The 12,540-nt window shown below is 35.2% G+C and overlaps 1 protein-coding gene across 18 annotated transcripts in view; it reads right to left on the bottom strand.

The window, feature by feature from the left end:
• AOPEP (aminopeptidase O (putative)) overlaps positions 1–12,540 on the bottom strand; it is a 212,536-nt gene that overhangs the window by 163,421 nt on the left and 36,575 nt on the right. For all 18 annotated transcript variants that reach the window (XR_009961246.1, XR_009961247.1, XR_009961245.1 and 15 more), the window contains exon 5: positions 10,226–10,474. Coding sequence is in view for 10 of the 18 variants with exons in the window: in XM_062600334.1 (XP_062456318.1) it covers positions 10,226–10,474 (249 nt within the window). In the remaining 8 variants the exon portion in view is untranslated. The remainder of the gene's footprint in view (positions 1–10,225; positions 10,475–12,540) is intronic.

The following is a 12,540-nucleotide window of genomic DNA, read 5'->3' as shown; positions in this document are numbered from 1 at the left end:
GAAAGGATCTGAATTCAGTTCCTTCCTTAATATTAGAAAGAGCTGGAAAAAGAGATTAGTAAATTGTCTGTAGATGTTACAGGAGACTATTTCAAAGATGCATACATCAATTACCTGCAAAATGGCAACAGATTCCTACCACTTCCTAGGATTTCCTGAGAACCTATTAATCCTTTAAAGTCTCAAAGTACTACAGCAACATGGGTCATAGAGGCAATACTGGGGAGCAAGTGGGAGGAATCAGTTACTAAATATGAAAAACAAAGCAGTAGCTTAGGTAAAACCAATCAAGACTTGAAATCACAGGAAAAAAATATAGGTTCATAAGAACCTCTGGGGGTCATCTAGTCCAACCTTCTGCTCAAAACAAGGCTATCTTCTAAGTTACAGCAGGTTGTTCCAGGTTTTGGTGAACACTTCTGAGGATGGAGACTGGACAAGCTCTTTGGACAATCTGTTTCAGTACTTAACCACACTCACTGCTGAAACTCTCTTCCTTACATCTAGTCTGAATTTCTTTACTGCAGCTTGTGAATGTTGCCTCTTATGCTTTCCCTGTGCACCTCTGAGAAAACTCTGGATTAGTCTTCCTGTAACTATTCTTTTAGGTAGTGGGAGATAGCAATGAGAACCTCCCTTAGTCTTGTTTTACCCAGGCTAAACATCAGCACTTCTCACACAACTGTTAATAATCTTAGTGGCAGCCCATTAGACTCTCTCCGGTCTATCAGTATCTCTCGTTTATCAGTGGGCCCAAAACTGGACACGGTACTTCAAAAGCAATGTCCCAAGGATAGAGGGGAATATTGCCCTGAGGCTGAGTGTGAATGGGAGGAGGAGAAACAAACCAAAACTGTCTACTCATCTGTCAGTGACTACCCAGAAAAGTTGCCTGGATAGAAGCAAAAGATAGAGTTCAGGATTGTTCATTTTATTTACAATGATTGGATTTGAGAGAGTTTTTGCTCAGTAATGCCACTGTTTTATGGGAAGATGAAATCTCTTAGCTTTCTCTGAGGTGGTCCTCTGGAAGCATGCAAAATCCTAATCATATGAAGAACGAATTGGGACTCCGTTAAGTCGGTTCTCCTATATAGGCTTCCATACAGAGGAAAAACAGAGCCATCAGTTTGCATGCATAGTTGTGGTGTTTTGTTTAAATTTGAGACCTTAGCTGCAATGACAGAGCCTGAAACTAGCAGCTGGCAAGTGGCACTGGAAGTAGAGCAGTATGCACAACAGTAAAGCTTTCTATGCAATATCCTTTTGCTCTGAGCAACATTTGTCTCACAGTCTTTATTGAAAATCTAAAATCTATTACCCAGTTCAGGTTCTCTCCAGGTCAGGCTGGCAAACTGCAGACTATTAGACAGGATGAGGCCAAGAACGCCTTGCATACCTGGTATAGCAAGTCAGATCAGAGATAATCGCGTGACAGGAATCTGTGGCTCCTTTGAAGACTGCTTTTCTTTTGCTACTTTTCAAGTGAAGCTTAGGACTTCCAAACAATTGACCACAATATTAAGTACATTTTTCCTTAGTACTTACAGCACACAATGCAAAAATCTCTGCTTCAATAAGCACTCTTCTACTTAGGTGACTCAGAGGCTAAAATAAAACATTTTAATACTACTGATTGTGAATACAATATTAAACAGAAGATTGAACTATTTTATTTCCAATCTGCAACAAAGTATATTTTCAGCATCTTATGCAGCTCTGCTACAAGAAGAGAAAAGCTGAGTAATAAAGATGAAGGAGGATACAGACAGAAGAATTTACTCCATAAGTTAGTTTCAAAACTCTCAACAGTAGTGTTCAATATTGACAGTTAATCACCATTTTAGCTCTCCATATTATACTTCCCTATATGCAGTTAACTATTTAGGAAAAAAGACTACTTTTACTTTCTTTATTCTGTGCAACTCTTACAACAGAAAGAACATTGCTCATTAGCATTACATACATGTATATATAGGTATGAAGGGTATGTATGCATATTTATGACAATGCATATATATAAATATTTTAACTGCGGAAAAGCATTTAATGCTAGCTTTAAGTTGGGAATAAGTTTTTATTGCCAAGTTGCAAACCACTGAAATATAAATTTGTATCGGAAATACTTAGGTATCCTTACGTACAACGGTGCTAGAGGACGCTGCAATAACTACAGTCCCAGAATTTAATAAAATGCAGTCACTGTTCTACAGCAGCATCACAAAGGGCCCCGTTAACTCTCTATTCCTACAAGAATGAACAATATTTTCAGTAGCTAAAGACGAAAGAGGGGGAGTGAAAGGAGAGGAAGATGTGTCTTGTTCCAAGCTAAGATTTCTGTTTAAAGTAAGGAGACATGAATGAAGTTCATACAATGTAATGCTCATTTCACTCATTTGAAGTAAGTGAATTTCTGTATAAGAGCCAATTTAAGAATGTTTGTTTAATAAATAAAAATGTGTATTTTCAAGTACCTTTCTAATTGCAGTGCAGGTCCTACCTCTTCAGTAGATTCAGATACAATTTCCACCAAGCCAAAAACCTTTTCAACAATTCATATCTTACAGCAAAAGTAGTGAGAGATTTTTCAAGCTAATAAAAAAAATCCTTATTCACCTCATAAAATTAAAAATAAATATAGCCATTATATTATCTGCTTATATATACATATATATGCATATATGTATAAATAACGTAACTACTTAAAGTTGCATATTTTTGTTCATAGGAGCACAAGTAAATTCAGGTATTTCAAAACACCCCTTTTAAAACCGGTTTGTGTTATTTTCGGTCAGTGATCCATATCAATGACAGAGATATTGTGGAACTATCCAGGAAATTAATTATCTTAGGACATGCAAATCTTACACCTTGTCTTCTAAAAGCACTAAGAAAAATCAATGGAATACTACCAGAAATGAAGGAAAACCCTCCATCCCCTGTTACTGTAGAATACACATCTGGCTTATTTATTAACATACTATATTTTAGATGTTCTATGTAACATTTTAAGTACTCATTATAACGAGGTCATGTTTCAGAATGGCAGATGAATTGAGGGTTTGGGGTGGGAGGAGGTGGAGAAATGGAGAGTCAGTCATTTTTGTTTTGAAACATAGAAGTGATTTCCACATACAAGCTGGATGATCAGGTTTGTCCCCCCCCCCCAAATGCAGGACCTTGGGTTTCATAGACTTCCCATTTTATTTTCTAGTGCCATTCAAAACATAGGAAAGCTCACATGCTAAGTTAAAATTAAAGACTTCTCTATTTTGTAAATGCTTATTTTCACAAACCTGAGGAGAAAAAAGATCTATTAAAGGCAAGAAATCTCTCTTCTTTATTAATCTTTTAAAATATGATTCTAAAGGGAAAAGGGACATATTCTTAGGAATAATTAAGCTTATTTCTGACTTTTTTAAATAGTAATATTTCTCTGACTGTAGCAAACTTACAATATCACAAAAAAACAATTTTGAAGTTCCACCAAGAGCTGAGCCTTACTTTATGCTCTTTACTGGGTTACATTCAAAAGGACATCTGTAAAGAGTTAATAGACTAACAAAGCAGCTCAGCACATTAGTAATGAAATATCTTGTGTCTGAGGTACTCCAAATACTGTTTTGATCCCAAAATGACAACTGGATGAAGGACTGTGATTGCAGTGGTAGCAAATTTCACTTCAGGCTCCAGCTAAGAGTCAGAAAATGTTCTCAGTGTCTAAACACCACTAAGCTCATATGCATGTGTTGTACAGCCACATACTCTGAATTACTGTCAGCACAGCTAAGGCTTTAACAGGGACAAGTTCTGGATAGCTTTATTGTCATGGTGTAGTTGAAAATGAAACAATAAGGCAGCACTAGAAAAAAACTGAAAATTACTAAGCTGCTACCCTGTCAGTAGTTTAATATTAGTTTCCTAAAAAGTATAATTAAATCCTACAGCACCAACAAGTGAATCCAAATTTGTAGGATAGCGACAAACTTGGGGAAAGGAAGACTGAAGGGAAAGATAATGAGTGAGATGTTTAGGTAGCTTGAAGACAGATCTCAGAGCTCTCTGTGTAGCCTACAGTCAGCTTTTAATATCATGCTGCCCAAGACTGACCGACTTTCTGGTATTAAAAACTAAAACAATGTTTTAAATAGATATCCGACTCTTCTTTCCAAAAATCTCTCCAGCTTGTAATCACTTTTCCCTTTCCATTCCACAAAGCAAATCTCCATATCCCTTTCACAAAACATAGGCATACTGAAATTACCATCTACACAGCTTTGTTATATTGCAGAGCAAGTGAAGCAAGCAAACACCTCAAATATCTACCAGAAAAGCTACCACTCAGAGGGAATCCCATCTCAATCAAAACTAATCTTCGTATTTGTAACTCTCTGTGGTGGTCTTTCTACCACAGACAACACAGATTTCATGGATTACTTCCATAAAACTAAAATAAAGTTTGTTTTTTTTTTTTCACTCATTTTCACATTACTTGCAAAATCCAGAATTTTCCAAAGGAAGAACTGCCAACTTCTTCATCTGGAAGAAAACTTGGTAATTTGCATCCTTTCTTAGAGAACTCAGCCAAGGTGGCCATGCAAAACAGGAACTGAAAACAGAACATAGAGTTAAAAAAAAAAAAAATGGACTCCATTAAAAATTTCAAGTTCCAGATTCTATTGAAAAGGAATGGCGCATTCAATTATACAAAACCACCAGTACTTACAAGTACTTACTTTCTTTCCAGGAAGTCTGAACTAAATAGCATTTTTTCCCTCAAATTCAAATCACAGTAATTACTTGCATCATTAAGTAAAATTTCACTCCAAAAACTTTACTTCACTTCAACTGACTTCAAGTCAGCCTCCTAACAAGTATGCCAAGTGAAGATGCAAGTATACCTTCTGAATTAAATGGAAATAACATTTGTATATAAACTTGAGGACATGCAAAACCACTTGTAAGATTAGGGATTAAATTCTCAGGCAAACTGTGATCTCCAGTATAAAGTATATACTTTATGATGTATATATATTATTATATAACATATAAAAAATGTATTTTTATATATGTGTGTGTTTATAAAGAGAAAAGAGAAATAAAACTCATCACATCCACAAGCAACCAAATGTGCAAGATACATATTCACTCTTCACTACATAATGAATCAAAAATAGGTATACACTCCACTTTTTTTTTCTCCAGACATCATAGTATTACTTTTCTTCTTGCTTCAATTTTTGTACCTCATTATTTCTGTCTAGAAAGTCAACTAGGTATATGCAAAAAGTGGATTAGGGAGAATTCACACTTAAGGATTACTCTCAGAAGTGTTTTTTTGAAATTAAACTAACTGAAAACTTTGTACAAAAAAAGCATGTATATATTTATACACTCATTAATGGTCCCTATAGCTGAGGTAAATGGCCAACTGTAGTTCTGCAAGACTGAACAATATGAAAAAGTGACATTTAGGCTTGACACTTGGATAGTTTCCAATCGTCCTGGCTGGTTTTACTATAGACTTATCAGTTGTTGTCAGAATACTGCAGACATACAGACTGGATAAATGGGGGCTACAGACACACAGATCAAAGTAGCTGCTTTTCCTTTTTTTTCTTTTTTTCTTTTCAGTTTAAAAAGGTAACAATCTTAATGACGTGGCCTGGAAAGCCTCAAGAGTTCTGCTGATATACTATGTTTTGAAGAACAGGATATTCTTTCCTCTTAAAATACCATCAAGGACCATTTACATGAGAGCAGAAGAACAGTGACTAAGATCTTTATAAATAGGAGCTGAAAGCTGGGTTGCTAAATCCATATTTAGCTTGCTATATAAGTTGACCTGATTTTCAAATATGCCAAGCACCCTCTACGTTTCTGTCATCAAACACCATTTGGGTTTCAAGGGTGTCCAGTATACTTGAAAATGAGGCCACTAATTTTAGACCAAATAGTAATCAAATAACCTAATATCAGGCCTCTGTTTTGAAAATATCAGTATCTAGCATAGAAGTTTCCTGGTTCCACTTATTTGCTAGCTCTACTGAATAAAACTGCTATAAAAATAACCAAACTACGTCCAAAGGTCCGTCTCTGCCTTTACTCTATTTTCAGCAGTGACTACGACTAGATGTTTAAGGAAGAACATAAGAACAGGTTAAATATAAAGGACACTTTTCTCATCATACCCTTCTAGCACCCAGGAACATCTGATGTGCCTAGTCAAGTTATTGATACATCGTGCTCTACTTAAGAATGTTTTCTTGTCCTAACACTCATTGCAAAGCCAGGACATCTAAAGTACATTAAATCAAACAGAAAAAGCAGCAATCTCACATTATTTAAATCACACCTCCTGAAAAAAAAGAATAAAGACTGTTGTTTCTAGAAGTACTTCAATTCAAAGCAAAGGCTTATAAGCCTCAGGGTAGTAAAATAAACATAAACACTTGCCTGTCAAAAAGTAGAAAGCTGATTAGCAGTTTAAGGCTCTAGAAGTGCAATAGGTTAGTGTGACTGTGAAAAGCCCTGGATAGTTGGTCAAAAAGCAGTAATGACTTTTGTGGAAAAACGTCTTACATAATTAAATGCTGCGAGAGAGGACAGGAACTCAAGCATAGATTCAGGTGACACAAAAAGTTAAGAGGAGTCTCTATGGATAAAAGACTCCTTTTTTTTTTTTTTTTTTTTTTTTTTTTCCCTGAGGGAATGAAGAAGAATAAGGAATCCAAAGTCTCTTTAGGTCTTGCCAGGAAGAAAGGAAATTAAGGACTTGTAGCCAGAAAGCAATTTTTAAACACTGGCACTTCAAACAGGATCAGCAAAACTGGATTGGAAATGAAGTGATTTTAAAAAGAGAACTATTGGAAAGCAGAAACTCCTCTCTCTCATTTAAAGTCTTTCAGACAGCACAGTTCACATGAATAATTTTATTGGCTCACATGAGAGTATTTCCAGCAGTGGCATAACTCTAGTATTTAAATGCTAATAGAGTCTACACTCAATTCTTGAGTGCACAATGCGACAATAATGTGTCCTGCTTCTAAACTGTTAGCTCCCAAGAGCATGTTAATGATGCCTACCTCTTCCAGTGGTGTAAGGCCAGGAATCTCTTCCCTGAAAAATCTAAGTAGAGAGCTCTAGAGTATTTATAGTCTGATATATATCCCTTCTCCTCCTCCAGTTCACTCCTATCTGTTGGTTACAGAACTTAAAATTGGATAAAAAGTTATTAGGCACTTACGAAATTCTCCAACTTCTACAGAAAGCATTGAATCTTTAGCTTTTGAGCTATTCAAATCTGCTTCATAATGCTTTTTTCTTTTTCTTCTTCTTCTTTTTTTTTTTTTTTTTTTTTAATGTCCAGTTTAACGTAATGTCACCAACATAAACATGCAGGCAATATTCTTCTTTTACTAGCACAAATTTGGGAGAAACTGTATTGAAGTTCAAATGAAATTAAAAAGACTGTGTAAAACCAAGAAAGAGTGCAAAATTAAATCCTGCAACTTCAAAGAGAGGCAGGAAGCAAGAGGGGACTATTGCAATTATTATTACAAGCAATCAAGATCCTATTTCCATACAGAAGTCCATAGCGAATTAAAAACACAGGAAGAGATGCACAGAAAATCTAAGTAAAATGAATATGCTTTCAGCTAGAGTTTCTCCCACAAGGTATCTGCCAGACTTTAAGGAAAATGCAACTGACCCACAGTAGTGGCTGCTGGAATAGACCAACTTAAAGCTCCTAATCAGGTTGTTGCATACAAGAACTATCATCATTTCATATTCTTCTAAAATGTTGGGTGAACACCCCCTCAAGCCAAGGAAAGTATCTGGGGATATAAATAAATAAATTAATTAATTAAAACCAGTAAGTATTGGCTAATGAGGAACAGACAAAGAAAAGTGCCAAATGCTGTAAAGCCCTGATACTTAAGATAATGACTGAAATTTATGGCTGCTTCCTTCCCTGGCAGACAGGAGTACAATTAGAAGTCTCAAAACAACAGCCCCTTTTACGCTGGTATGCTGTGTTGTGTTTATATGGCTACAGATACACTAGAAGATTAAAAAAAAAAGAAAGAAAAAAAAGGTGCAGCACCCTTTTTAACCTAAGATAACAGCAAACTTTTTAATGTGGTTTGGGCATGGTTTTACACATAACCTACTCCTAACTGAAGTCATTTAGGTAATTATAATTGCAAGGGTAGGAATTAACCATTTAAGTATAACTTGTTCTACACGGAACCCCCTGAAAATCACACAGCGCAAGAATAAGTGCACTATTATGAGTCACTCTTATTTTCTTTACTGCCCAAATACAGCTTAACATTTAAACAGCTAAATTAATTCTTTATTTCAGTTTTTAAAAATCTGAATGTTTTTGGCTTGAAGAACTGTTGAATCAAAAGCACCAGAAAATATGCATGCTCTTTCTTTCATCCTTTGCTTGTATCTGGTGATACAGACCACTTGGAATGAAGAGTCATTAGAACAAGCACAGGAAATACGAGCACAGGTGCTCGTCTCCCTCACAAACAAAGCACTATTACAACAATATTTAGAATATGTAATATGGAGTCAAATTACCACAGATGGTTTTACATCAGAATACACTACAGGCATATTTTCCCTACAAATTCTGGGAAAGATACATGCAGGGGAAGCTCCAACAACTTCCCAAAGAGCAGTAGCATATCCACAACTGGATCTTGAAGACTCCCTCTGTTGCATATGCTGTCACTTTACACATCTCTTCCCCTTTTCTCTTTCATTTCATACTCTGTGTGCATCTTCTCCCTCACAGCTCCACTAACCATTGCTTTTGTAATACAGCTAAGCAAGAAGGTTAGTTCCTTCTTCATTTGCAGTGATGATCCATAAGCATCTGCATCAATCTTCCAGTCAGGGGAAATCATTGAACAGTTCTCCTGATTTCATATGGCTTAAAGAACATGACACATAACACCATACTTTACCAGTATGGGTTATCACTAAAGCAATAAAGTTTATGTGACACAGAAGAGAATCACTGAATTCTTAAGTCTTTCATTTTATAGATCTTCACAAAAAAAGTAAAAGCAAACCTACACCAAAAACAGTATTATATTACACATCAGCGAGATTTACTACTTTTGTACCTGATGAGGTTTGCAAGAGGAAAGTTGGAAAAAGAAATCTGAATTAAAAAAAAAAAATCCAGGTACTATGAAACAGAAAGTTTTATTATTTGATTAATTACAGAATTTATAAAAAAAGTAGCTTTCCAGTTCAAACTTTCTGGTTTATCTAAGCACTTGGGCTAGCTTCATTCATTTGCTATTTGAAGATCACAGATCAAACTTAGCTGACAGCAGTCCCAAAGAGTCCCATAACACCAAACTAAGTCTGGAAATATGCCTTTCCTTTCAATCTATACCCTTCTAACAGAGCTTTGTCTTGAATTCTTTCCTTTGACTGTTTTTCAATAACACATCTGCCTAAGAGCATCCACTCTACTGTTACCACTACTCAAACAGTGGAAAAACAAAACAGTGTTTCATTCTCTGCTCTTAGTACAAACTACCTCATTATCAACTTAAATAGTAAACTTAAAAAATACACTAAAAGGAATGTTATTTGCTAGACATTTCGTTGCTACTAATAGAGCTAAAATTCTACTGCAGTTATGCACAACTGGAAATTAAATTTGAAAACCAAAAGTACTTTGCTACCCTTTTTACTCTCCACAACTCAATAAATATTTGATAAAACAGTCTTTACAGTTTGCCTTAATCAGTTTCTAAAGCCCAGTGTTTGACTAGAAAATCATAAATCACAACAGGATCATGAATAAACTCTGTAGCTGGATTTTAGTATGTTCTTATTCTGTTAACATATAATGGGAACATCATCACTAAAAGAAAATGGCACACAATGATAGAGATATTAAGTACGGAATTAAATAGAACAAAGAGATAGAACTTTAATTTCACTAATGAAGAAAATTCAGAGACACATGTCTAATGAGCTTGTATTTTCCTTCCCTAAGTCCTGTTCAAACTAAAGATCATAGCAGAAAGGATGCAAATAACCCTACCTACATGAAGCAAGAATTAGAGTTAAAATTGGCTTAGCAAAAATAGCACAGCAACCTTATATTGACAGAAATTTTGGTACTGTTCTCTGATAAGAAGAGGTACAACAAAATACAAAAGGAGATACTAAGATGTTTCTTTACCTAGCCATTCCCAGACTGGAAAAGTTGGAAGGCACTATCAAAACATCAAGCCTGGAGAAAGGATGGGTACCCAGTGTGGTGTAAGCAGCGGAGAGGCACTGGGGAATTAGCTGGAGTACAAGTTCTTTGCAGCTTTCCATAAGGCAGCAGGGTGCAAAGACTCTGTAAGGAATGACTGCCTGCAACCTGGCAGCAGGATTTTGGAAACGGCAGGGATACTCCACATGACCACAGCATTCTTCATGCCATCTGACAATAATAAAAAAAGGACAGTAGTTTAATGTGATATCAGAAATATGCACAATTAAGTACATCAAGATAAGGACATTTCATAGACAACAGGGAGACAGAACTACAAAAGTTAGATCACAAAACCAACTCATTATTCTCATACTGTTCACATACATGCAGCAGTTTAAAAATATAGGTTAAAATTATTACTACATGTCTGGCTAGAATTGATAATCGTTAGTCATAACTAGAAGTAAATGAGACTAGTCAAGACTTCTTTTTATAGTGGTTATGTATTAAAAGACTATGTGTTTAAAATGTAAATACAGAAAATTAAGAAACAATACCAGATAGATAGATACTTATTCAGAATTTTTTTAAAGAAATATTGTAAAATATTTTGAACATTTAAACTGAACAACAAAAATAAGATCTATTTTCTCCACAAATATATTAGGTGCAATTAGAATGAAATTCAAAGATTTTTTTTTTTTAACTAACATATTCTCCATGAAAACTAGTAAATTTTTTTCCCTAAGTAAAGAAAAGCAGCAGATCAATTCAAACTTATCAGCACAGACATTTGAAGATACCACATTAAGATCAAGCTTGCTTTACATTATTTTTACAGGATGTTCAAAGTTGTAGCTGGAAGAAGGGGGAAATACGATCCTTCTTAAACACTGGGTCAGATACTTTTACGACAATTCATCTGCCCAAATAAACTCTAATCTAAGGAGAAATCAGCTTCATGTTTTCACCTGCTAACTTGTCTTCTGCACAGTGCAGAGCCTCTCCTTGGTTTCAGATTTCAACTTAAAGGAGACTACTCTACTATGCCTTGACAGGCAAAGTACTTACTATTATTGCACGAGGCATCACCCAAAGCTGTTGCATTCTTAAGATCATGCTCCAAGTGAGTGCTGACACACAAAAACAAATGATAACACACACAGAAAAGCACTGCATGTTTCTGAAGTGCCAACATTTTAACACCTTATATAACTCCTTCCCTGAAAGAAGAGGACTCTGAACTATTTCATAGATTATACATGCAAAGGAACTACACCCATCATTATACATTTTTTTTCCAAGGGTAGTCTAAACCAATATCCTTCTCATCTAAAGGAATGTCACTTCGTATTTAACCAGAAGAGTTGATATTAGGTAAGCACATGAAAGCTAACACTCTATCTCCTGTAAAAGTTGTCAGTGAGTCTTTAATAAGCACAAGGAGATATAAATCTTATTTCACATCCTAGCTCAGTTTTATACCTTCTGTGATAACTGCTTGAAACAGTATCTGCTTGCAAACTCCTTGTTTCAGATTCACTGGTATCTGCACATAAATTACATCACACGTTAAAATATCTGCTTTTAGAAATCCTTCCTTTTCCTCCTGAACCTAGAATTTCTCCCCAATACCCTTGTCTGAAACAGTACCTTCACATTTGTTTGTCTACCTATTTTGCACTCTTTCTAGCAAAGATGTCCCAGTAAGTACAATGCTGGTTTGATTAACCAGTCTCAATGACTAAACAAGTTCTTGAGAACCGTCTGTTGTGCTGACTACCGAAATAAAGGTTAATTAGATTTTACTCCAAGTGCAGATTTCTGAGGACAGAGATTTTATGTATTAATTAACTCTAAAATAGCCTTGTACATGTAGGCTCTCCTTTGCTGTCTGAATGCACTATACCTATTGCAGGGATTTTTTTTTTCAGTTTTTATTTTATTCTGAAGATATTTGTTCTATTTCTTTCATTGCCACTAACTCAACTGCTGCAGATACATTACCTCACCTTCCTGTATCAATTCATTCAACCATTGAAAAGGATTCTAATGATTACCATCATATTAAGACTTGGACAAATTTTTGCTACAAAAATGCTATAAAAACATTTATTTCAAAAATTTTATTAAAAAAAGAGAAACTTGCAGTTATTCTATCAATACACTGTTGGAGTAATCTTTTGCACTAAATCCATAAAGTACCAAATACTAAACATGATGTGCATTAGAGAGGGATGTATAGTGATGAACAACTACAGGTATATTTCTATAGAGGCAATCCTAATATAAAA

The sequence above is a fragment of the Rhea pennata genome, chromosome Z (assembly GCF_028389875.1).
Source record: "Rhea pennata isolate bPtePen1 chromosome Z, bPtePen1.pri, whole genome shotgun sequence".
Lineage (NCBI taxonomy): Eukaryota > Metazoa > Chordata > Aves > Rheiformes > Rheidae > Rhea > Rhea pennata.
Note: the sequence above shows the minus strand (reverse complement) of the source record. Positions and strands in the feature narration are given on the sequence as shown.